At 50.2% G+C, this 22,881-nt stretch overlaps 1 protein-coding gene across 1 annotated transcript in view; it reads right to left on the bottom strand.

Moving 5' to 3' along the window:
* Positions 1-18,822: 18,822 nt before the first annotated feature.
* LOC144111389 (uncharacterized) overlaps positions 18,823-22,881 on the bottom strand; it is a 169,358-nt gene continuing 165,299 nt past the window's right edge. Inside the window, exon 2 of the mRNA XM_077644672.1 lies at positions 18,823-21,723. Within this exon, the coding sequence (XP_077500798.1) occupies positions 20,344-21,723 (1,380 nt within the window). The 3' untranslated portion in view covers positions 18,823-20,343. The remainder of the gene's footprint in view (positions 21,724-22,881) is intronic.

Raw genomic sequence — 22,881 nt, 5'->3', positions numbered from 1 at the left:
GCATTCTGAGATGTTTTGGCGCCAAATTCGAGCCAAAGACGAGCCAAGCGGTGAAGTTGATGCACTGCAGCGTTGCGCATGCACAGAACACAATAATAATAATAATAATAATAATAATAATAATAATAATAATAATAATAATAATAATAATAATAATAATAATAATAATAATAATAATAGGTTTTGGGGAAAGGAAATGGCGCAGTATCTGTCTCATATATCGTTGGACACCTGAACCGCGCCGTAAGGGAAGGGATAAAGGAGGGAGTGAAAGAAGGAAGGAAGAAATAGGTGCCGTAGTGGAGGGCTCCGGAATAATTTCGACCACCTGGGGATCTTTAACGTGCACTGACATCGCACAGCACACGGACGCCTTAGCGTTTCGCCTCCATCCAAACGCAGCCGCCGCGGTAGGGTTCGTACCCGGGAACTCCGGATCAGTAGTCGAGCGCCCTAACCACTGAGCCACCGCGGCGGGTTGCGCCGAACACAAGATCACGTTTTGGTTAACGCCAGAATTGGAGCAACCTCTTTCTGCACCAGACGCGCCCAGCGCTTCGCTGCGCGGATTCTCGTTGGTTGCCCATACTCGGAGCTTAGGCGTGGTCGTACATTAGACAAACACAGCAATAATTAAAGGAATTAACTTTGGGTCGTTTTTCTGCGGCAGCTACGTTTAAAGAAAGGAAACAAAAGTGCGAAAAGAACCTGCGTTCCTCTGTGGCCTTGTAAAGCGTCGCGACCTCCTTCACGTTTGGGCAAAGTTTGTTTACCCTACGGCTATTGAAACTGCGCCCTAAAACGTCGTCGCTTATATTTCGTTTTCTTTTTTTTTTATCCTACGCCCATCCTGGGATCCATTAAACGTAATTTGTCTCCGGGGTGTGGTCAAGATGGGAGCAGCACCCAATGCGAATATTTTGGGTGAACCGCACCTCAGTCGCATACTCGCGACCTGTCTCGGTAGCCTTTCCGACCTTCTCTTTTTTTCATTTTTATTTACTTCCCCCCGTTTCTTCCTCTAAGTTGAGTATTAGGTTGGCAAAGTGCCCGCGCTCCCGAAGCATTTTCTATAAAGACGTCGTTTAGCTGTCGAACACGTGGAACGCCCACCGATATGTGTTGTGTCTGTTTACTTACGGAGCTGCCGGTTGAGATACACAGTTTATACACAGCAGGACCGTCCCCAGCTACCTGCCTTCGCCGTGGCTCGCTTCCGTCCTTATCAACGTGCTAGAGGACCACAGACACCTGTCGCGTTATAAAACGCTATACACTTTACAACCCCACGCCGCCGGTCTTAGCGCAGGTGCTCCATTACCTGTGCTGCGAACACTTTGCGTGCGCTTTGGTGCAAAGCTTTTTGTCTTTTTCTCCACCTTTTTATACATAGTCGCCCCTTTTACACCTCTTTGGACTATCTATGCAGTGTAGCCAACCGGATTCTTCGATCCTGCTCAATCTATCTCTGTGACCTCTCCAGCGCCTCATTATCGCTTCCCTGCACCCCTTTCCTCCCAACTACTTTTTTTTTTGTTTTACATTCGCGCCCGTGCATCTTCTCTCCGCGAGGAGCAAATCTCGCAATTTACGGTGGCACTTAGCTCTTTTTTTGGGAGAGACACGCGCGCGTTTGGAGGCGTAATTTGGACGCCTAAGATGTATATTTTCGACGGTCGCTGGCCGTCTCGTGTGTCGAAGACATCCGCGCAGGTGGGCCGGTCAAGTTGGGGAAGTTTATGCGACTGGATTCGCTAGACAGCCGGCAGGGTCCGGTCTTGGGGCGGTGGTGTGTCGGGAAGGGTGGTTCAGCCACTAAGTTATACAGGCTTGGGTGTTGCGAGATTTAAAGAGCCATTCTGGGCCGGACCCACCGCGGTGTGGCTGAGCAGCTCGACAGCATTGGGCGCGCCTAACACGAGGTCGTGAGTTCGATATCCGGCCGTGAAGCTGTGTTTTGACTGAGGAGAAAGGGAAAATAGGTCGTTTAATGGGATTTCGGTGTTCTCCTGTGTACGGTGATGAACCCAATGGTGCTTGGACGCGGAAAATCAAACTAATCAACTATACAATACTACTATTACCACTACTACTACCACCACCGCCACTATCGCCACAACTACTACTGCTATACCACCACCACTATCACCACTACTACTACTACTACTACTACTACCACTATTACTACTACTACTACTACTACTACTACTACTACTACTACTACTACTACTACTACTACTACTATCCGCTGCGGTGGCTGAGTGGTTATAGCGCTGGGCTGCTGGCCCGAAAGACGCATGTTCGATCCCGGCCGCGGCGGTCGAATTTCGATGGAGGCGAAATTCTAGAGGCCCGTGTACTGTGCGATGTCAGTGCACGTTAAAGAACCCCAGGTGGCCGGAATTTTCCGGAGCCCTTCACTACGGCGTCTCTCATAGCCTGAGTCGCTTTGGGACGTCAAATCCCCATAAACCATCAACTACTGCTACTGGCTTTTTTTTTTTAAATTCGCGCTCGCTTGATGCGAAGAACCCGTTTAACATCGTAACAGTGCTTTCGTGCCTCCAGCATCGAGCATATTAAAAAGGCTCCCTCGATTCAAACAGATTTCTCGTCCACGTCGAGTTCGAGTTGTCCGGTGTTTAGCTAACCATATCATAATTATTATTACTTCTATTAGCGCTATACCAGTACCCGCGGAAGAAGAAGCAACTTCTAATTATTCGCTGCGTTTCTGCGGCGCTGGCCTCGCGGCCCCATAAACTCCCCTCCCCTCCTAGGAAAGAGACCCGGAGCATGTATCCGTCGCCGGCTCCTCTTTTACGACTCGAACGAACGTGCAAGAAGCGAGGCGGTGCGCGAGCGTTTCTGGCTCGAATGCTTCGCAGCCGCGTTTGGGGTTCCCGCCTCGACCCGCACGCGACGTACCGCGGGCCGGCGATTTACTGCGGCGCGCGACTGTGGGCGTGGCCGCCGCGTCGGGAATGGTTTCACGCCGTAATGGGTCGGCGCGCATCGGTGTTTTAGAGCGCGCGCGTGCGCGGCGTTCGGTGTCCGCCGGGATCGGCAGTAATATAGGCGCTAGCGGAGGCCGCATTCGGCGCGCCGTGCGGAAGGAGACGGTAGGACAGGGGCGAAATATGGGCGCCAGACAGGCTCGCTTAGCCCGGCCCATTGGTCTGCGTAATGGACGGCGCGCGACTCGCACGAAAGCTGGATAAGCAGGCACCTGATGGTTTCATTTGGTATTTCTTGCGCGAATCGGGAGTAAAATGCATAGCGAAAAGCGATATTTTAGAACCAAACAGTCGTGTTTGAAACTGTGCTCGGCGGCATTCGCCACAGGTGTGAGCCCTCGATTTTTCCTCTCTCTGTGTGTGTGTGTGTGTGTGTGTGTGTGTGTGTGTGTGTGTGTGTGTGTGTGTGTGTGTGTGTGTGTGTGTGTGTGTGTGTGTGTGTGTGTGTGTGTGTGTGTGTGTGTGTGTGTGTGTGTGTGTGTGTGTGTGTGTGTGTGTGCGCGTGCTGTGCGTGCGTGCGTGTGTGTGTGTGTGTGATAGAGAGAGAGGGGGGAACGCGTTTTGCTGTCCAATCCACGTCATAGTAAGGAAGATTAGAGGCGACGGCGCGCGATTGGCTGGGAGCCGGGGGGGGGGGGGGGGGGAACAGTGGTATATGTAAGGTGCGTGGGAGGCGCGCTCAGCCCTCATAAAAGTGGCCTATAGATAGTCTATAGACTTCTTATACACTCTACTGTCTTCCTACAGTTGTTTTTGTGTGTTCATAGTATATAGACGGTCTATAGACAGAAGTCTACAAAAGCCATTAATCTATACAATGTCTATAAACTGCGTAAAAACTTTAATTAGGGAGGGGACGGGGCGAAGGTCCGGAGAGAGAGTCGTGCGGTTGTCCTTGGCTAAAGGTAACGTGCGCAATGAAGGAAAATGCATGTAAAAACGGGAAGGCTGCTGGTAGATAGAAACTCTATTTTGTCTGTTAATGTAAAGAAGAGAAAAAAAAAACTGAGTCAGTCGGATTTGGAAATACGACCACGCTGAGTGCGATGACGATTACCACGCTGGTGAATCAAGCAACGTTTGTTAAACATGGACGCAGGAAGAGAAGAAAGACGGTGAAACGGGGCATCTATAGGCACCTGGTTGCATTCCTGGATTCGGCGCCAGAGCATTTAGAGGAAGGCTCCACAGACAAGCCACACCATTTTCGTTTCCTCCAAGACACTGACTGGCGTTCACCTCCTCAAGGCTCCCCTCTCGAGGTCATCGTGATTTCTTCTTCTTTGTCCTCCATCGAAAATCTCCACTTCCGAAGCGAAAAAATTCGCTTAGGAAAAAAAACGCTGAACACCATTTTTTCGCCTAAAAGCAATAAATACGTGGCTCAGATGGGGCCGCCTCCTCCAGCCACCGCCTTCAAAGTGACCTCTAAGCCTCCCCCTTCTGAGCGATGAAGTAATAATTATGCTTTTTTAACGAGATTTATTATCTCAGGGCATAAATGGGCGAATGTGTGATGAAGGGTGCAGTAATGATTAAAGTAATGAAAAAGGTTAGCTCATTTTATTAAGTGCAGTGGTGAGCGATGGTGCGGTCCCTGCGCCCAGGCAATATATGAACTAGGGTTGCTCCGTGAAAGACCCGCTACCTTCAGGATAACTATGCATTTCATAACTGAACCATGCAGAAGTAGCCAGTCATAGTCATCGTCGTTGTCAACATCGCGAGTCCGCGATCACGTGATCAGCTCGCGCACGAAACCAGTGCTTCGCGCAAGTTAAGTCGTTATTAGGTGGGGCGCGCGCACGCAACAAGGCGGCGCCAAATGCCTTGAAACACGGCTCAAAGACAACATCCGGAAACGACTGCATGGCGCGGCATCCTTGACGCATGCGCAGCAGCAGCCGCAGCAGTTACGATAAAGCCGCCAGCGGCGACGTGGCGCTCCAGTCGTGTTGCGGGTGAGAGAGCCATTGATGCGGACGAGGCTTAGCGCTGCGCTCTGAACGCTGCACGTATGGGGTGCCTCGATGCCAGCGCCGCCGGGGTGGAGACAACTTCAGCGGCGCCGCCATATTGGATCACACGGGATCAGCGGCGCTAGCGTTTGAAGCGCGCCGAGAGCATGAACGGCGCCGTTACAAAGTGCTTTGACTTGAACGGCCTTTTGCAGCGAGAGCTACACTGGGCTACCAGTCGAGCATTTCGCGGTACATGGGAGAGGAGAGTTGTGATTCAATATGGCGGCGTCGCTTAAGTTGTCTCCACCCTGGGCTGGCATCGAGGCACCCTATGTACGTATGCGGGAGGCCCGAGCCACATACGCGTGGCGTTGCGAGGAGAGGGCGAAACGATTTCGTGGCGTTTCCCGCAAAAGCTCTACACGACAAGACGCTAAAGTCGGTGACAGCAGATTTCTCACAGCATACTGCACTTGTAACCATCTCAAAACAGAATCGTCGCACAGTCATGCGTAGCAGCGACGTTCAGATCAAAACGCAACAATTGCAAAATCACAATGTGGGGTCATTTACAGCCGAGCATCCTCGCTACCAGGGGTGTAATCACCATTTAATTTTTTCGACGTCGCGATGACCAGGTTCCATCGCAATTTCTCTAGTGTTATATGTAGCTACATTGAAAAGTCTTTCAATCTTGACATGATATCGAAGACGTAAAGCTGCTGCTTGCTACTGTCACTTAAGTTTTATTTTTCCGAGCCCATGGTGTAGGGGTGGGAAGGCTGTCGACTTAACTCGCCGCTCAAGTTGAGAGGTTTAATAATAATAATAATTGGTGTTTGGGGGAAAGGAAATGGCGCAGTATCTGTCTCATATATCGTTGGACACCTGAACCGCGCCGTAAGGGAAGGGATAAAGGGGGGAGTGAAAGAAGAAACGAAGAAAGGGGTGCCGTAGTGTAGGGCTCCGGAATAATTTCGACCACCTGGGGATCTTTAACGTGCACTGACATCGCACAGCACACGGGCGCCTTAGCGTTTTAGTTGAGAGGTTTCGCCTGTTCGATTTTCTTCTCGGCGACGCAATCGTGCCGATGGAAGGCGCATCTCTTCGAGATTGGGACCAGCTCAGATGCTACCACTCACCGGGACCAGGTGACCGCGAGAAAGGAGCACACGGCTTTCGTTGGTTGGGGCTGCCGAATAGAGAGGAGGTATGCCCCCATGCACCATTGGAGTGGCAGTCGAGTGCTTATGGTGTAGCAGGTGAGTGAACAGTCTTCCATGAAGTAGGGTCGGCAGGTAGATAGAGCAGGCAATGTAAAGAGAACGAGGGAGCTATGTAGAGATATAGCTTGTGCACAGCTGTAAACAGCAGTGTAAAATCGATTAGAAATAAACCTTTCAATGCACTGACCCTAAGTTCTTGCTGTCAACGTGTAAAGATGAAGGGACGGCAGTAGGTGTTATCTGGCGCTCTCTACCCGGCTAAAACCGGCATCATAGCTTGTATATGCGGACAAGAGATGCCGTCCGTTGCCAGCACATTTTCAAAACTGCAGCATCTGTTAGTCGGTAATCTCCTTGGACGTCGAATGGGGCATAAAATGCGGAAGTTGCAGTGCTTCTGGTGTAACCTCCACGCCCCTTTATTGTTGTTTTTTTCGTGAAGTTTGCCCTTGAGGTCACGCTTTCACTTAGGCTTCCGCATGGGCCCAAAAGAAAAATCATGCGCGCAAAAACGTACCGCGCTTTAAGGTTCTCTATTTTGGAGGTGTTGCGAGCTAAGTGTTGCGGGTGTTACAAATCAGCACATGCCTAGATCTGAACTGCCGTCAAAAAAAGAAAGTCCCGCAGTCTTTTGACCGATCGATCGTTGTCTCGATTGCTTGAGTGGTTCATCGATTCATCCGTTCATTGATTGACTCATTCATTCATTCATTCATTCATTCATTCATTCATTCATTCATTCATTCATTCATTGTAGACTTTCAAAATAAAAATACCCTAATAATTTTTAGTTCTGACAGATGGAGATAGACCGTGGGGCTAGTAGCTTGCGTTGTGCACGTCAGCTTTTGATAAGTTTGACTCCGTCTCTTGTTACGAGCCTCCATCTCTCACACGTACAGTCTGGGTCAAAAGTGTCCGGACCACGTGTTACTCACACGAAGCCGATAGCTCTTCAATTAGCCGGCGGCTGGAGATCGCACTTGTGGAGATGAAAGAACAAAATTTACCCCTTCACATCCACTAATGCGGACTCCAGCCGCTGACTAATAGCAGACCTATCGGCTTCGTTTGAGTAACACGTGGTCCAGAGACTTTTGACCTTGACTGTGCAAACTACCTCGGTGTTTAGTTCAGGCATTCCATTACAATCGAACTGAGAACACTGGCGTTTAGCAGCCGAACAAGATGACTTAGAGTGCCTTTAATTTATTACCGCGATGCAGCTCTCCCCACTGTTTGTGGCTCTTTCGTCACAACTCTCTAAAGTTCTTCCCGTTGCTGTGGGCGTAAAAATTACACGATGCATTGACCGGAAAACAGCATACCGGGGAACAAGCGTCTTGTTTGCTCAGCTTTGGGCTTTCAGAATTGTTGCTTCTCCTTTCGGAGAAAAGCGTGTGCTCTGTTCCGCAACTAAATCCTAAAACCAACCTCTGATTCACACACGTTACACTGCGGAGTTTACCAGAGTTTCCGCGCCCTGCATACAACGCCATCGAACCTACAGGGAACAATATTAGTACGCCGCCTTGCTTGTTATCGATTCATGATTGCCTATAGAAGGTGTAGACTAGGTATACTAGTATGGTTTACTCGCGGCAAGACTTGGCATCTAAAGATTCGTACGGGACAGAGTTCGCCTACCGCGAAGGTAGACCATATAATCCACGTGATGTTGTACGCTGGAAAGATTTTCTATTACATCGCAACTACGGGCCACCCAAATCCGTAACGTTTCGTCAGTTCCTTCCCAGGCCGCTTTCTGCGCTGTGATGTCTCTCGCTGAGTCGTGTGGGATTCACTTATGAGCTGCTGTTGCGGGAGCTCCTTAAAGTACACGCTGCGTTGCTGCTGACCAAGTGACACGCACTGTTGTGCTCCTTAGCCCGTCCAAAAACAAACCTTTCATCCAACCTGTGCATGTTGGCACGCTGTAAGCGTGTAGGTAAAAGGTTCGCATGTTGTGCTGCCGCCGACTGCGCAGCAAGCACAACAAACATTATGGTGGCCGTGGTCATGGTGGGGGTGTTCATGTATATCTAATTATTCCTAATAATAATAATAATAATTGGCATTTGGGGAAAGGAAATGACGCAGTACATCTCATATATCGTTGGACACCTGAACCGCGCTTTAAGGGAAGGGATAAAGGAAGGGGTGAAAGAAGAAAGGAAGAATTATTCATACTGTGGTTTGTTGGTGATTGCTCCGCCTGGTTCACTTCACCAAGTGAAAGTGTCTCCACTGCTGTCCATGAAAAAAATATATTAGTGAATTTACTCAAAAAACACCCGCATCGGCCAGTTGCTATTTACAATTCAGAGGATACAACGCTGACCTGTTAACCCTAATCAAGGTATTTGTGAGCCCTAGAACAGGCACATCGGTGGACTGAGGTTTCCAAGTCAGCACTTGCAAGGAGGGCGTTTTACCTTAATCATAGCCGCCGTGGTGGCTCAGTGGTTGTGGCGCTCGGCTGCTGGCCCGAAAGACGCGGGTTCGATCCTGGCCGCGTAGGTCGAATTTCGATGGAGGCGAAATTCTAGAGGCCCGTGTACTGTGCGATGTCAGTGCACGTTAAAGCACCCCAGGTGGTCGAAATTTCCGGAGCCCTTCACTACGGCGTCTCTCATAGCCTGAGTCGCTTTGGGACTCTAAACCCCCCATAAACCAAACTAAACCAAACCTTAATCATGCTATGTGCCTGCTTCAACTTTGTTTCAGCATTCAACGGCGCATTGTGAAGAAGAAGGGTGTGAAGTAAGGCGAGATACCGACTGTAGTTTACACAAACCCGACACCACGATTGTGGAAATAGAAACGACGCCTCTCCAGTGGGTCCTCCCGTATACCTGTCCATCTCGGACGGAACCGGCGCGACGTGGAAGCGGCCAGCGAAAGCGATGCAGCCGTGTCTATATCGCTACTCTCGCGTCGAGCAGCAGCGAGGAAAGATGATAATATTAATACGGCTGGAAGGAGCAATGGAGGGCGGGCCACAAGCCTCGCACACACATGCGCACTCACATCAATATTTGTCTTCTATCTATGTGGGACAGATCACGACGCCGGGGAGATGGGCAAACGGGGCTACTTCGTGAAGCCTCTCGCGAGGAGGAAAAGTTAATCACGATTAATCGCGGCCACTGAGCGCGCCCGACACGGCTTCTGTTCTCTCTCTATTCATTTTTGCGGGCTCGCGCCACGAGCCTAATCTGCGCCTTCTCTCGAACGAAGACGGCGTTTCCTGCTTTCAAGAGGACGCCTGTACGGAGGAGACCGACGGTGTGGCTTCTGTGGAGTTCTTCTTTCTGACCGCGTCCAAATTGGAGCGTCCAGACCGGTCAACTAAGTGTGCGGAGATCCAGTTTTATCTTTCCTCCCTTCGATTTGATACCGCGGCCCCGCAGCGCTCTGTATATATAGTATGGCGCCCTGCGCCATAGCCTTCTAGTTTTATGACAAATTGGTAGCGCGAGCACCACAGCTGGGAGAGCTTCTGGAACGGGCGCTCTCTTTTAACGGCCTCCCGATCGATAGCCCTCGCAGACTTGCTGGCGTTCTGAAGAGCCGGCACTCTCCGTTTCTACTAGCGTCTATTCTTGAGCTCCTCGTTATTCTTCTGCCTTTCTATTATCTTCTTTCTATCCGGCCTACGAAACCACTGTCGACGAACTTTGATGCACGCTTCACAGTCCCCTCTCACTGCGCACTAAACGTTTCCCTTCTATACCTCCACTCCCTCCTTTATCCCTTCCCTTACGGCATATGTCGTTGAACACCTGAACCGCGCCGTAAGGGAAGGGATAAAGGAGGGAGTGAAAGAAGATAGGAACGAATAGGTCCGTAGTGGAGGGCTCCGGAATAATTTCGACCACCTGGGGATCTTTAACGTGCACTGACATCGCACAGCACACGGACGCTAAGGCGCCCGTGTGCTGTGCGATGTCAGTGCACGTTAAAGATCCTTAGCGTCCGTGTGCTGTGCGATGTCAGTGCACGTTAAAGATCCCCAGGTGGTCGAAATTATTCCGGAGCCCTCCACTACGGACCTATTCGTTCCTATCTTCTTACACTCCCTCCTTTATCCCTTCCCTTACGGCGCGGTTCAGGTGTCCAACGATATATGAGACAGATACTGCGCCATTTCCATTCCACCAAAAACCAATTATATTTATATTATAATATACCTCCAAGGATGGCTCAGTATACTTAAACATGCGGGCGTCAAACGGTTCACGCAACCTAAAGCCGTCCTGTCGTGGGAAAAAATGAATTGAGCGTTTCGTTCGCGGCTTCCAGGCGCCAGCGAAGCCAGCAGCCGTGAATAAGCTTTGCATGCAACAACGCAAGCATTATGAGGCCAGATGGACTTAATAAGGGCGGTTGGGTTTCGGTAGCCGTATTCATACGGCACACGTACTGCGTAACGGAGCTGCCTTCTCAAACAATGACGGAGCCTCGTGCGACGCGAAAGCTGGGTTAATCGACGCCACACACTCAGACACCGGCGAAAATAATCCCGAATATATCCCCTCCCCCTTATGCGAGCGTCTTTCGCTGGGCAAGGTCGCGTCGCTTGTTGTTACTTGGAGTGTAAAGTACCCGGAAGGTCTGACTAGGAGCGCGGAGGGAATTACCCGCTCTGCCTCTGTGTGTGAGCGCATACGCTGTATAGACCGGTGGCATTGAGCCCGTGACGTGAGCTTCCGTCTTTGATCTGAGATAACTCGCGGCTGCTCTAAGCCCGAGAGAGGCTTGCTGTGTGTCCTGCGTGTGTCGCAGCCTTCTTCTTCCTAGGACTCGCTCTGTGCCTTGTATTTATGTGCATGCTTACTTAGCGTTGGAGAAACACGCCGTTAAAAATTGATCGTCCCCCCGGCGAAGAAAGTCCGTGGCCATCGCATGACTAACGTTTGCTTCTTTTTATTTCTCTTTAGAACGCGAAGGTTGCGGCGTGAAGATACTTACGCTGACGTCACGTTACGTCGCACCACAGAAGGAAGGTCGTTCACACCCTTATTTAGTGCGGCTGTTTTGACGGGGCATGCAAAATGCCTTTTCGGCTGCCGTACGCATGTATACCCCCCCCCCCCCCCCCCCGCCTTTCTCGAAGTTAATCTGTTTGCTCTCAAGGTGACGGGGAAAACCGTGCAATTACTTGCTGCCCCCGAACGAAGGTGAAATTGGCAGGCGCGTGTGTGGAATCTTCGGACTGTTTTCAGCCAATAGCGGGAACTAGGAAATGTTAAAGCTTGTATAATAACTTGTTGACACCTGATCGCGCGCGCGCGTGACCCGCACTGGCCGAAGCGTTACGTCATCGAAATTACGCCTGGAATGAAATAGCAGAGCATGGCAACTTGTTCTTTCTATTCGGGGCATACACGTGAAAGATTAGCGCGTGGGGTGAGAAGAGGCCTGAGCGTTAGTACGGGGGGTGAGGCCCGGGTTCAAACCCGACCGCGGCGGCTGCGTTTTTATGGAGGCGAAACGCTAAGGCGCCCGTGTGCTGTGCGATGTCAGTGCACGTTAATAATAATAATAATTGGTTTTTGGTGGAATGGAAATGGCGCAGTATCTGTCTCATATATCGTTGGACACCTGAACCGCGCCGTAAGGGAAGGGATAAAGGAAGGAGTGAAAGAAGATAGGAAAGAATAGGTCCGTAGTGGAGGGCTCCGGAATAATTTCGACCACCTGGGGATCTTTAACGTGCACTGACATCGCACAGCACACGGGCGCCTTAGCGTTTTTCCTCCATAAAAACGCAGCCGCCGCGGTCGAGTTCGAACCCGGGAACTCCGGATCAGTAGTCGAGCGCCCTAACCACTGAGCCACCGCGGCGGCTCAGTGCACGTTAAAGATCCCCAGGTGGTCCAAATTATACCGGAGCCCTCCACTACGGCGCCTCTTTCTTCCTTCCTTCTTTCACTCCTTCCTTTACCCCTTCCCTTACGGCGCGGTTCAGGTGTCCAACGATATGAGACAGATACGGCGCCATTTCCTTTCCCCCAAAACCAATTATTATTAATACACGTGACGTCACCAGCCTCCCTTGAGGGCTGTGTTTTTCTTCAGAGGGCTGCGCGGCTGCGCAGTTGCCATAGCGGTAGCATGCTTAAGAATTTCCTCGAACGTGACTGCTCCTTTCCTTTCTTCGTAGCCACCTTTATACGAGCACGATGACGTCACAGTGGCCGCCGTTCTGTTCTATGCGGAGCACGACCAAATAATAATAATAATTGGTTTTGGGGGAAAGGAAATGGCGCAGTATCTGTCTCATATATCGTTGGACACCTGAACCGCGCCGTAAGGGAAGGGATAAGGGAGGGAGTGAAAGATGAAAGGAAGAAAGAGGTGCCGTAGTGGAGGGCTCCGGAATAATTTCGACCACCTGGGGATCTTTAACGTGCACTGACATCGCACAGCACACGGGCGCCTTAGCGTTTTTCCTCCATAAAAACGCAGCCGCCGCGGTCGGGTTCGAACCCGGGAACTCCGGATCAGTAGCACGACCAAAGGCCACGCGCATTTTCAGTCGTCTTATCGCCACTAGCTCAGGGTATGCGCAGCTGAAGATGCGTGCTGTACAACAAAGGTGACGCCCGTGACGTTCCTTAAATCTCCCCATTATGCCGTGGAAAATACAAAGAGTTATTTACTGTGCGCCGTCGAGCGCTCTATTATGTCTGCGCAGGTGAATTATTGTAAATAGGACAATTTAAGGTTTGCTCGAAGCGTGAAAAACGACCGGTGACAGACAACAGGCGTGAAAAACAAATTTGAGGCTATAACTAATTTCTTTTGTCTCAGGTACTCACACTACGTTCACAATAGCCCAAAGCTCGTATGCATCGAGGACAGACAGACAGACAGAAAAATCTTATTGAGCAAGTGAGTTTTAGACCCAGCTGGGTCCCTGGGCCACTGCGCGGTCCCGCACTGCATCAAGTAGGTCATGCCGGGACATGACGTCGGCGGCCCGAGTCACCGCAGCAATCTGCGATGTCGGGTCTTTCGAGGAAGGGTCCTTCGCTGGAAGCAGCCACAACTCCTTTCCGAGCGGTCAACCATTTACACGTCCCTGACTGCGCTGAAAAGTACATAAATGCCACTTCGTAGTCTAGAAAGCGCAATATGAATTTTTGCATTACGAGTTAGCCGGCGACCAGCGGCAAGTCCATATTTACCTGGTTCGACCAATGTTTTTGTTGCAGCTTAGTACACCTGGAGCACATAGGATAGCTACGTGTCTTTGATGACAAAATATGTACGCCAAATTCAAGATCTTTTTGTGCCTTGATTTTGAGCTTTTTTTTTCTAGATCAACAGATTCTCTCTATGGTTGGGTATACTTTGAATCATTATTTTTGGTCGTATAACACCGCTTCACCAGCCCCATAAGCCCAGCCTGCAGCATTCGCAATGCAGAAACAGTCACCGCAGCTGAGGAGGTTGCCATTGCGCTCGCGCTAGCCGACCCTAATACCAAAGTCGTCATCAGTGACTCTCAACAGGCTATTCGCAATTACGATGCTGGCCGTATCTCTTGCCAGGCGTTACACATTCTACGTTCTACAGCACCCTCTTCCACATCTCGCTTACTTCTTTGGGCTCCAGCCCACGAGTCGCTCAGCGGAAACGCCCAGGCACACACTCTCGCTCGAGATCTCAGCTGCCGAGCCGAGAGTATGATCAGCCACCCTGCTTCCGCTGACACTAATATCCCACGCGCTTCTCTACTCACCACTTACACGGACATACTCCAGCACTACCGACTCCAAAGGTGCACATATCCTCCCGCACACCGCGATCTAACAAGACGCGAGGCCGTCCAATGGCGCAAACTACAAACTGGCAGCTTCCCACACCCCCTCTTATACAGCAGGATCTTTCCGGAACAGATAGCCCCCATGTGTAAACACTGCTCAACTCCGGCCACACTCATACACATGGTGTGGACTCGTACACATTACAACACAGACAACGCAAACACCCCAGAGACGTGGGAGTCTCTCCTGTGTACTTCCAAGCCAGCAGACCAACGCTGGCTTATCCAGCGCGCGGTGGAGGCCGCGGCATCCCAAAGGATCCCCGCCGACCTCCTCTAAGTCAGCGCAACCGGTCCTTCAACTGGTCCCCTGTTTTTGGGCGCAATAAAAGAGTTTACCTACCTACCTACCCCATAAGCCATTCTTGGAGCATTCCAGCGCCTTAAACTTGGCCGAATAATAATTGGTTTTTGAGGAAAGGAAATGGCGCAGTATCTATCCTGTATGTCATTGGACACCCGAGCCGCACCGTAAAGGAATGAATAAAGGAGGGAGTGAAAGAAGAAAGGAAGAAAGGGGTGTCGTAGTGGAGGGCTCCGGAATAATTTCGACCACCTGGGGATCTTTAACGTGCACTGACATCGCACAGCACACGGGTGCCTTAGCGTTTTGCCTCCATGAAAACGCAGCCACCGCAAGTTTGGCTTCTGGTTCGACAGAAATGAGTTCGTGGCGATTCTTTCGGCTTGCCCGTGGACACGCAATGATGCTGTCCAAGCAAAGAAAACAAAACAATGAGCACAAGAGATAGCAAACAACTACTTTATCTCTTTATTACACCACTTTTCATCGACAACTCTCATTCATTGCCCGTTCATTCCGAGCTGACGGGGAAAAAAATACGAAAACAACATTGCACCTGCGAAGGCCAGCTTAAAGTTGAGACAGCCTTTGCATAGCCACATAACCGTGCTCCTCTGGAATGCACATTTACTTTCCATTTTAAGTTTTTAAGCTGCGTTTAAAGCTTTGCTGCTTGGTTAGAAAGAAAGCGTTTCCCGAGGGTTAAGGCAGCCAGGTACGCAGTTATTAGGTGAAGCGCACGAAGACGTTACTAAGGCGACATTTGGTTCTGTGAGAATTAGATAATCAGAGTGGAGTTAGCTGCTTTGACGACGAAACATGTACGGTTCAATGAGAACACTGTTCTCCAGCACCATTTGCAATCTTCAGTTGAGTTCAGGAACATTTTAATATCGTCTCTTTAGCCGACATGTGGCAACCGCTGTGGAATTTGTTCCACCTCGAAAGCTGTCTCGTAGTGAACTGTAAGCTGGCGCTCCATTTTCAGAAACCTGGAGGGTATGAGTGGCCCTGCTCCAAGAGTGTCTCTTCGGAGACGCGTTTGCCAGGCAGGAACGGAAAGGCAGCTTCAGCGCTTGCGCATGTGCACTTATGTGGAACGCTCGTGTTTGTGTGTATAGGTATATGTATATAGATATGTATATAACTTTCTATCATATATGAATACAACTTTTTATCTCATTCACAGGTATTACGATGCGTGGCATTGAGACGCCGCAGCACAGACACGTATAAAAAAAATGGGCTCAAAACTCGTGGTTCGTCAAAGTGTTACCTACGCCTGAAACACGGCATGGTATTCGACAATTGTTTTTTAAAGAAACAGCACTGTTCGCCTTTTGAAAAAAACCTCACTCCCTTTTCGTAATAATCTTAAAGACATCTTTCTGCCTGGGATACTTCACGTGCAAGTGGCCACTTTTCTGTCAGACTTCTCAAATGTGAATGAGTTCCAACGAGACCTCAAAATACGTAGAGAACCGAGCTATACAAAGCTTAAACTACAAAACAACAAACAACCACGTGTACAGAGATGCAATTGTCGAGTTACTTCGCGTGTTTCAGGCGCAAGAACACTCGGGACACGAGGAACACTTTGAAGAGCATTTTAGTAGTACGCGTGTACTAGCGTAACGTTTGCGTCAATAGACAGTTTTAGCTGTGCGTACGCAAAGAGTTAGCGTACGCGAGGAGTTTGCGGGGACGGTAGTGCGCATGCGCAGAACGCAAGCGCAAGCCTTGCGTCTTGCGTACGGTAGCCTTGCGTACGCTAGCCAGCGGAGTTTGCGTTGCGGCGCTTGCGTGGCTTGCGTACGCTAACTTTGACAAGATGGCGGCGCCCTGCTCGCCCGCTTCGGAATAAATACATGTCGCCGCTGGATTCTCCGACGCAATAGCTCGCTAAAATGGTAGCGGTTCGCTTTTATTTCGCCTAATCTTGCCCACACGTAGCGGTATAAGCGATAACTAGCCCCTGTTTTTCAGATAATTTGGCGATCTTCAAGCTCCTAGGCCTAACTATATTCAGTGTGTTTTCCTCGTAGCAACGACACCTGGCGAAGCAGTTTTCTAACTTTTAGCCAGATCTTGCATTTTCTTCGGTTTGCATAGTTTTTCTTCTTGGAACAAAAAAGGCTCCCAATGCACTCACTCTAGTTATCAGTAATCACGGATGAAATTTTCTTCAACCGAGCGTTGATGTGGTTTGACTTCTTGTCACTAGATGGCGCCACGTGCGCCTGAGGGACGCTAGGGCACGGTCAGCTAAAACTATACTTCGGAGCGGACAGCGTAACGCACGCAGCGCCGTAGCTCTTTGCGTACGCAAGCACTTGCGTACGCACAGCTAAAACTGTCTAATAAGTATTTCGTACACATAGAGATATATCTCCCTTTAGCAACATGGTACAACGACGACCAGCCGACTAGCTTGAAAATGGCAGGAATGGTGGCGGCGAGGCGAAACACGAACAACGTCACTATGAAGCCCCACACTCCGTGACAGGTGCAAGACGTGAGCGCAGCGCGCAAGCAACACAAGACACTGCTGGCGTCGATCAAATAAAAAAGAGAGAAAGAAATAGGCAAAGAGCAAGTGCACTGCTGCTTAAGAAGGGAGTGCGATATAAGACTACGTACTCCCATATAGGCGTAAGTACCTGGGATTAACTACGAACACAATTTCGTGACGCGTGGATGCCTGGTAGCGCGTTTAGTTTGAATCGGGGTATTGCGCCTTCTGACCTAATTAAAACTGTTCTTTGCGAACCCGATACACTGTATTGAACCTTCACGAGTGGCCCATTGTCTGTTGACAAATTTTTGGTACGACTCGCTGATTGCTTCAAAGCGCATCAGGTGCCGTAATTGTGATTAATCGGTATCTGGGTTCGCTTTACTGACGTGCTAGCGAGCTGAACACTATAAATACGAATACGTCAGTATGGGAGTAAAGAGGAAGTAAGCTGCCCTCTAGCGCACTCTCTTCTATTAAAGGGACTGTGCTATAGGACGCGTTACTACTCCCTTTTTAGTCATTTCTTTAGAGTATAGGGGGCGCACGCTCCAGCTGCTTTTGCATGGTTTACAATGGCGGGGTGAAGTGCGGATAGCCTGCTACGTTAAGGACGTTAAGCCTTTCCCCGATTTGACGAGCAGTGAGCGGAAGTCTATTTCTCGCAAAAAAAATAGAAATGCGAGATTGCCTTTCAGTTTTCTTTACTAGGCTGATCACGCATGTCATTAAGGCGCTTGATGGTGTTGATTACCAGCGGGAAACTAACTCTGAAGGCACACACCGTGCGGCTGTACTCGAAAATGCCGAGAAAAATTTTTAGGCGTACGAGAAATCCGTGGCGTGTAAATCGATCTGAACACCAAGGTAGCAAGGCAGCCTGTGAGTTTCCTGATGCTTGTCACTTTTTGTGAGAACGATGCGATGGCCTTAGTCAATATCTCGTTTTGCTACTGTAGGCACCTCAGGAGAAAAAGGGCAAGGCACGTGCGTAAACTGAGTCCCTTTGGAACTACTGTCCCGGATGTTGCTAGTTATTAAATTATAACTTCCTTTAACGCAGTTTCTTTGCCGAAGCTAATGTCTGATTGCAGAGAACGGCAGGAACACCATTCACGCGTATATGCAGAATAATTGGATGGCCGTAAACTTGCCTGTGATTGCATGCGCACGAGTTTCTTTTTACTTATGACTATTTTTGATGAAGCATTTGTGCTAGGCGTGTGACGTCAGAGCTGGCAGCAACGCCATTGGTCCGCTCCAGAGCAAGCCCCACGGAGCAGTATCGTCCGGTGTGTTTTCCACTACAGCAATTTATGGATAACCGAACAGCCCGCGTCGAATACCTAGCGATTCTTCATGGCTGATTCTTATCTATACGAAAACGGTGCGGACAACCCGTTTAATTCCTATTTAGAAGCCCTCCGCATCACTGCTGTACGAAATGGAGCTACAAGCGTAGTAACCAACGACCTGAGCAGTTCTAGACGCTGTGACAACGGTCGATACTGTGAATGAAGCCACTTGAAGCGCTTGATTCATGTAGAATGAGAAAAGGCGCAGCGTTTGAAAGAGCTTTTGCATACACAAAACAGGCACTGGAGTAAGGCGTTGAGAGAGGCGAGTTAGGTTGCCTTCGACGATTTAAGCGACTGAGAAAAAAAAGCAGTGTGGACTTATCTTGCTGTGTTCTAACCGCTCGCAGGCGTAAACGTAACATAAACTCTTTGATTAAAAAATAATAAACAGGTAAGGGACGTATAAGTAAGATATCTGCATTAAGTTTTCCCGTCGGAAGATACCGACAGAACTTGGGGAACAAAACAACAAACAAAAATATATTAACAACTGCATGATCATCTATGTACAAGCGGGCTCGCTGCATGCTAGAACTGGCAGCGTATAGGTTTTTTTGTCATTAACACAATTTTCACACGGTGGTGTTGTTTTGTTTTTCGTGTGTTTGTTGTACCTCGTGCCTGCTGTGTTGGGGAACTTAAGTGAAGCTAGATCACTAAAACTGGTAGGAAAATAAACTAGTGGAATACCTTCAACAAAGTTTCAGCTCTCACTTGAGCAGATGTGCGTGTCCTCCACGTACTATGCTCGGCGAGCGCCTCGATGCCTTTACCTGGCAACACTGCCCACGTTAACTTGCTTAGACTAAAGCAACCTTTAAAATTTTGAAGCGGGAATAAGTGGAAATGATTGTTTTATTTAGTTGGGCCCTTATTAAGTTTAACTGCCCAACGCTGCCTTTAGAGTCAAGTATAAGTGAAGCTCACGATTCAATATGTTCCTCCAGACTTTGTGGTCGCTACAACGAAGCGCGCTCCGTTGAAACGCTGCCATACAGAGGGACTTGGGCTAGTGGAGTTCACACTGTCACCAGTTGCTGCGTTTTTACAAGCTTGTAGCGCGCTTTACCAGTTCGCCAGCAACAGTCACAATAAAGCACATTCAGAGAGCCTAGGACGCATTGCTACGTACACACCGACGTACTAAATAACTGGCAGCAGGTGGTTTTTTTTTTCTAAGGCACATCGAAGCACATGCATAAATAAGCCAAGCTTGGTCGTTATAACTGCAGTCATCCTACGGGCTGGTATATTTTTCTACGGCCATTATTCTCAATGGTCCCTGGTTTGAGACTGACTGTCAACTCAGTATGGTTTGGTTTCTTGCTGTGCGCTCCTGATTGGTATTTCTTCAAGCAGCAAAGAAGCAAGTCCATCTGAGGTGAGTTGCCAGTTTTTCCTTCACTCGACGCGAGGAGCAATAGGCGCTCGACGCAGTGCACTACAATCTGTCATTGGTCCCGTACAGCGTTACACCTCTAAGACACTAACAGTACACAGCACATGCCGAATGACGTTAACACGCACACGCTCTAAGACAAGATAAAACAACACACTATTGCACACTGAACCATCTCAGCTCCCATTGGGGCCCGCGTCGCGAACCAACGACAAAACACGGGAACCAAGAAACATTTGTCTAAGGGAAAATAAATGAACAAGAATGCACAGTGCGCTTTGAATCGGGGGAAGGGCGACGCGGCGCCCAACGTGGCGCCAACGTGAAGCCAACGTGGGGCCAACTGGTGCCAACGTGGGGCCAGCGTGGGACCGAATGTCAATTCACTGTCACGTGACGCACTTGCGCGTGCCACAGTTTTCGCACCCGTGACCCAGCACGCACGGGTGCTGCGTCGTCGGCATCGCGCCACCAGAGGCGCCACAGTCTGGAACTTGTGCATCAGGTAAAACAAGGGTGTACGTGACGGTCCTTGCGCAGGAATGAGTGCCGTCATCGTAAGCGGGGCGAAGCACTTCCACGTGGTTAAAGAAGTAAGGCCGTGCCGTCGGGGGGAAAACGTTCTACGAGCCGAGTCTGTCGTCGGAGCAAACTTAACAACAAGGACTGGTTTTTTGTTCGCCGTGGGGGACAAACGCCCAAAGATGTGTGTGTGTCGGCGGCTCAGAGGGATGTGTGTCGCTTCATATGCAGTGACAGGTGGTCGGAACGGGAGAAGGCGCGTTCGCACAGCCGGCACTGGAACGGCCGGTCTCCGGTGTGCTTCCGGTAGTGCCTCGTCAGCTCGTCGGAGCGGGCGAACTTCCAGCCGCACTCCTTCCAGTTGCACTGGTACGGCTTCTCGCCCGTGTGCGTCCGCAGGTGCGCCTTGAGATGCGAGCTCTTGGTGTAGCTTTTGCTGCAGCCAGGGTGCGAGCAGGTGTGGATGGTGACTTTTTTGCGGCTCACCGTTGTCCTCTGCGGCTGCTGCTGGTTGGTCTTCTTGGGTACACCTAGGGGCGAAGACCTGCAGAACGGGTCTGTCATGTGCTGCATGTCTGGCGTGAGCGGCGTTGTTGGGAACGGATTGGGTGGTCCCATCGCGCTGCCGGCGCTCAGAAGATCCGCTAACCGTGGCGAGGAAGGTGGCGTCACCATGCGTAGATGCGGAGGAGTCTGCTGCTTGCCATGATGCTGCTGCTGCTGGGGTGGCTGTTGAAGGCACTGGGTGAGGATGTCGTCGGCCTTCATGGGCATCGAGTGCATGGCAGGGATGCTGTTCTGGTACTGGCTGCCATCAAGGGCGGGGCCCAGGTGCTGTCCCAGCTGGGAGTGGTCAGGGGATGCGGGTGGCGACATCTGGCTCGAAGGCGGTGTCTGCAGGGGATTCGTGCTTTGGTAGTTGGCCCAGAGGTTCGTATATTGGGAACCCGAGAGCATGGACACGTCGAATGCGTTCGCTGCAGCTTCCGCCTTCATTGCTTGCGCTGACTGTTGATACGTCAGGTTGTCTATGGACGCTGTGTTGCCCGTCGAGGTCACGGTGCATGGAAATGAGGGCTGGTGGTGTTGGTGCTGTGGTTGCTCTTGCTGCTGTTGCTGCTGAGGTGGCTTGAGCTCGCCTTCCGGCTCGTACGAGTTGACTTCGGGGTACAGAGCGGCGTCGTCCGAGTTCAGCATGAAGTCGAAGTCTAGCGTCACGAAACCCGACGTCTCTGTAGATGCGTTCTCCTGGTGGGAAGTCTGGTCCTCGGGTGACGACGTCTGTTGTTGAACCTGCGGTGGTTCCTGGGGTGCCTGGGTGGCCGGCGCGACGTTCGGTTGCTGCTGCAGCGGGGGTGGTGGTGGTGGCCGGCTGGTGACAGGGGCGGTGAGCGCGGCGACGAGGATGGCACTGTTGGCGGGTAGGGTGGACGGCGTGGAGTCTCTGCAATCGGTGGGTTTGTAGCTGAAGCCAGCGTCGCGGCTAGCTTGAGCCTCTGTCTCAGCCTTGACGCCCCCAGACGCTACCTGCCTCGCTCCGCTGATGTCGTCCAAGAGCACGCTCTCAATGTCTTGCCACACCTGGGACAGAAAAAAAAGAGAACAAAGCAGAAGCAAAATTAGCATTGAAACTGTGACTTGCGAAGCGTGGATATAGATCCGTAGAATGCAGTCATAGCTAATAATCATATAACTGTGCGATAAGGCTCAGCAGGCGACTTAAGGTAAACATGGAGCCCTGCGAACAGTTCTCATGACGACGTAACAAAAATACTTCATTTGCCTTCATTTGTTGTTATCTCAAAGCACAATACAAGGGTAAAGCTATGCGACACCTGTTAAGCTAAAGAAGTTAATGTCATAAGTCAAAGAAGTAAACGAAGCTTAAGAAGTTAGCGCGCAAAACCAACAAGTCCATGCTGCTGTTCTGGCAGACTACAAGACTCGGCATTTTCCTGTCTTCACCAATACAACCATTTTAGGAACTACGCTTTAAGGAGAAATACAAAGTCGAACAAAAAACGAAATGACACTTAAATGTCTCCTAATTGTCCTCGCCCTTCGAGGAACGCTGAACGGTGTATCAAAAGCCAGTATAATTGAGCGCTGTGTGTCAGCAATCACTAATTATTTCATTCTAAGCAAAATAAAATCGCAGTTAAGAACAGGGTTTATGCTTCTTGTGTGGCCGCTACCGTGTCCTCCTAATGTGCCCATGGGAACTGTGTGGCGCAACTCCCGGAATCTCTGGGAGGCTCTCTACGCTTCGGCCATTGTCTCGCTCGCCAAGGCTCCATCAATCGTCCTCGGCGAGCGTTGCGCAATTTGACTCCACCGCAGCGTGCGATTATTGTCGCCAAACCGATGCTTGAAGGGCGAGCGGGCTTCCGCGCTGACTGCTTACGCCCTTGGGGAAGGTAAAAAAAAAGCCTTCTTTTTAATTTTTTTCTTGATACTTTCTTTATGCTGTGCGGGTCTCGGGCAGCCGAAACGGACGTCGCAATAGGGACAAGCCAACCTCTGACCCGCAGAATAGCGTGATGGCACCGAGGAATCCGATAGTTATCCCGTCCGTACACCGTAAATAGCAAGGAGTGAAAAAAGCTGTCCACTGTTCATTTTAAGAGCTTGAGCTCTTACTCATCACGTTTCTCGATTTCTTGGGGTCTGCTAACACACCTCCCTTCGGCGTGAAATTTTCTGTCCGAGGAATTATGGATGGTGGCCCCCATAGTAAAT

The sequence above is a fragment of the Amblyomma americanum genome, chromosome 11, assembly GCF_052857255.1.
Source record: "Amblyomma americanum isolate KBUSLIRL-KWMA chromosome 11, ASM5285725v1, whole genome shotgun sequence".
Lineage (NCBI taxonomy): Eukaryota > Metazoa > Arthropoda > Arachnida > Ixodida > Ixodidae > Amblyomma > Amblyomma americanum.
Note: the sequence above shows the minus strand (reverse complement) of the source record. Positions and strands in the feature narration are given on the sequence as shown.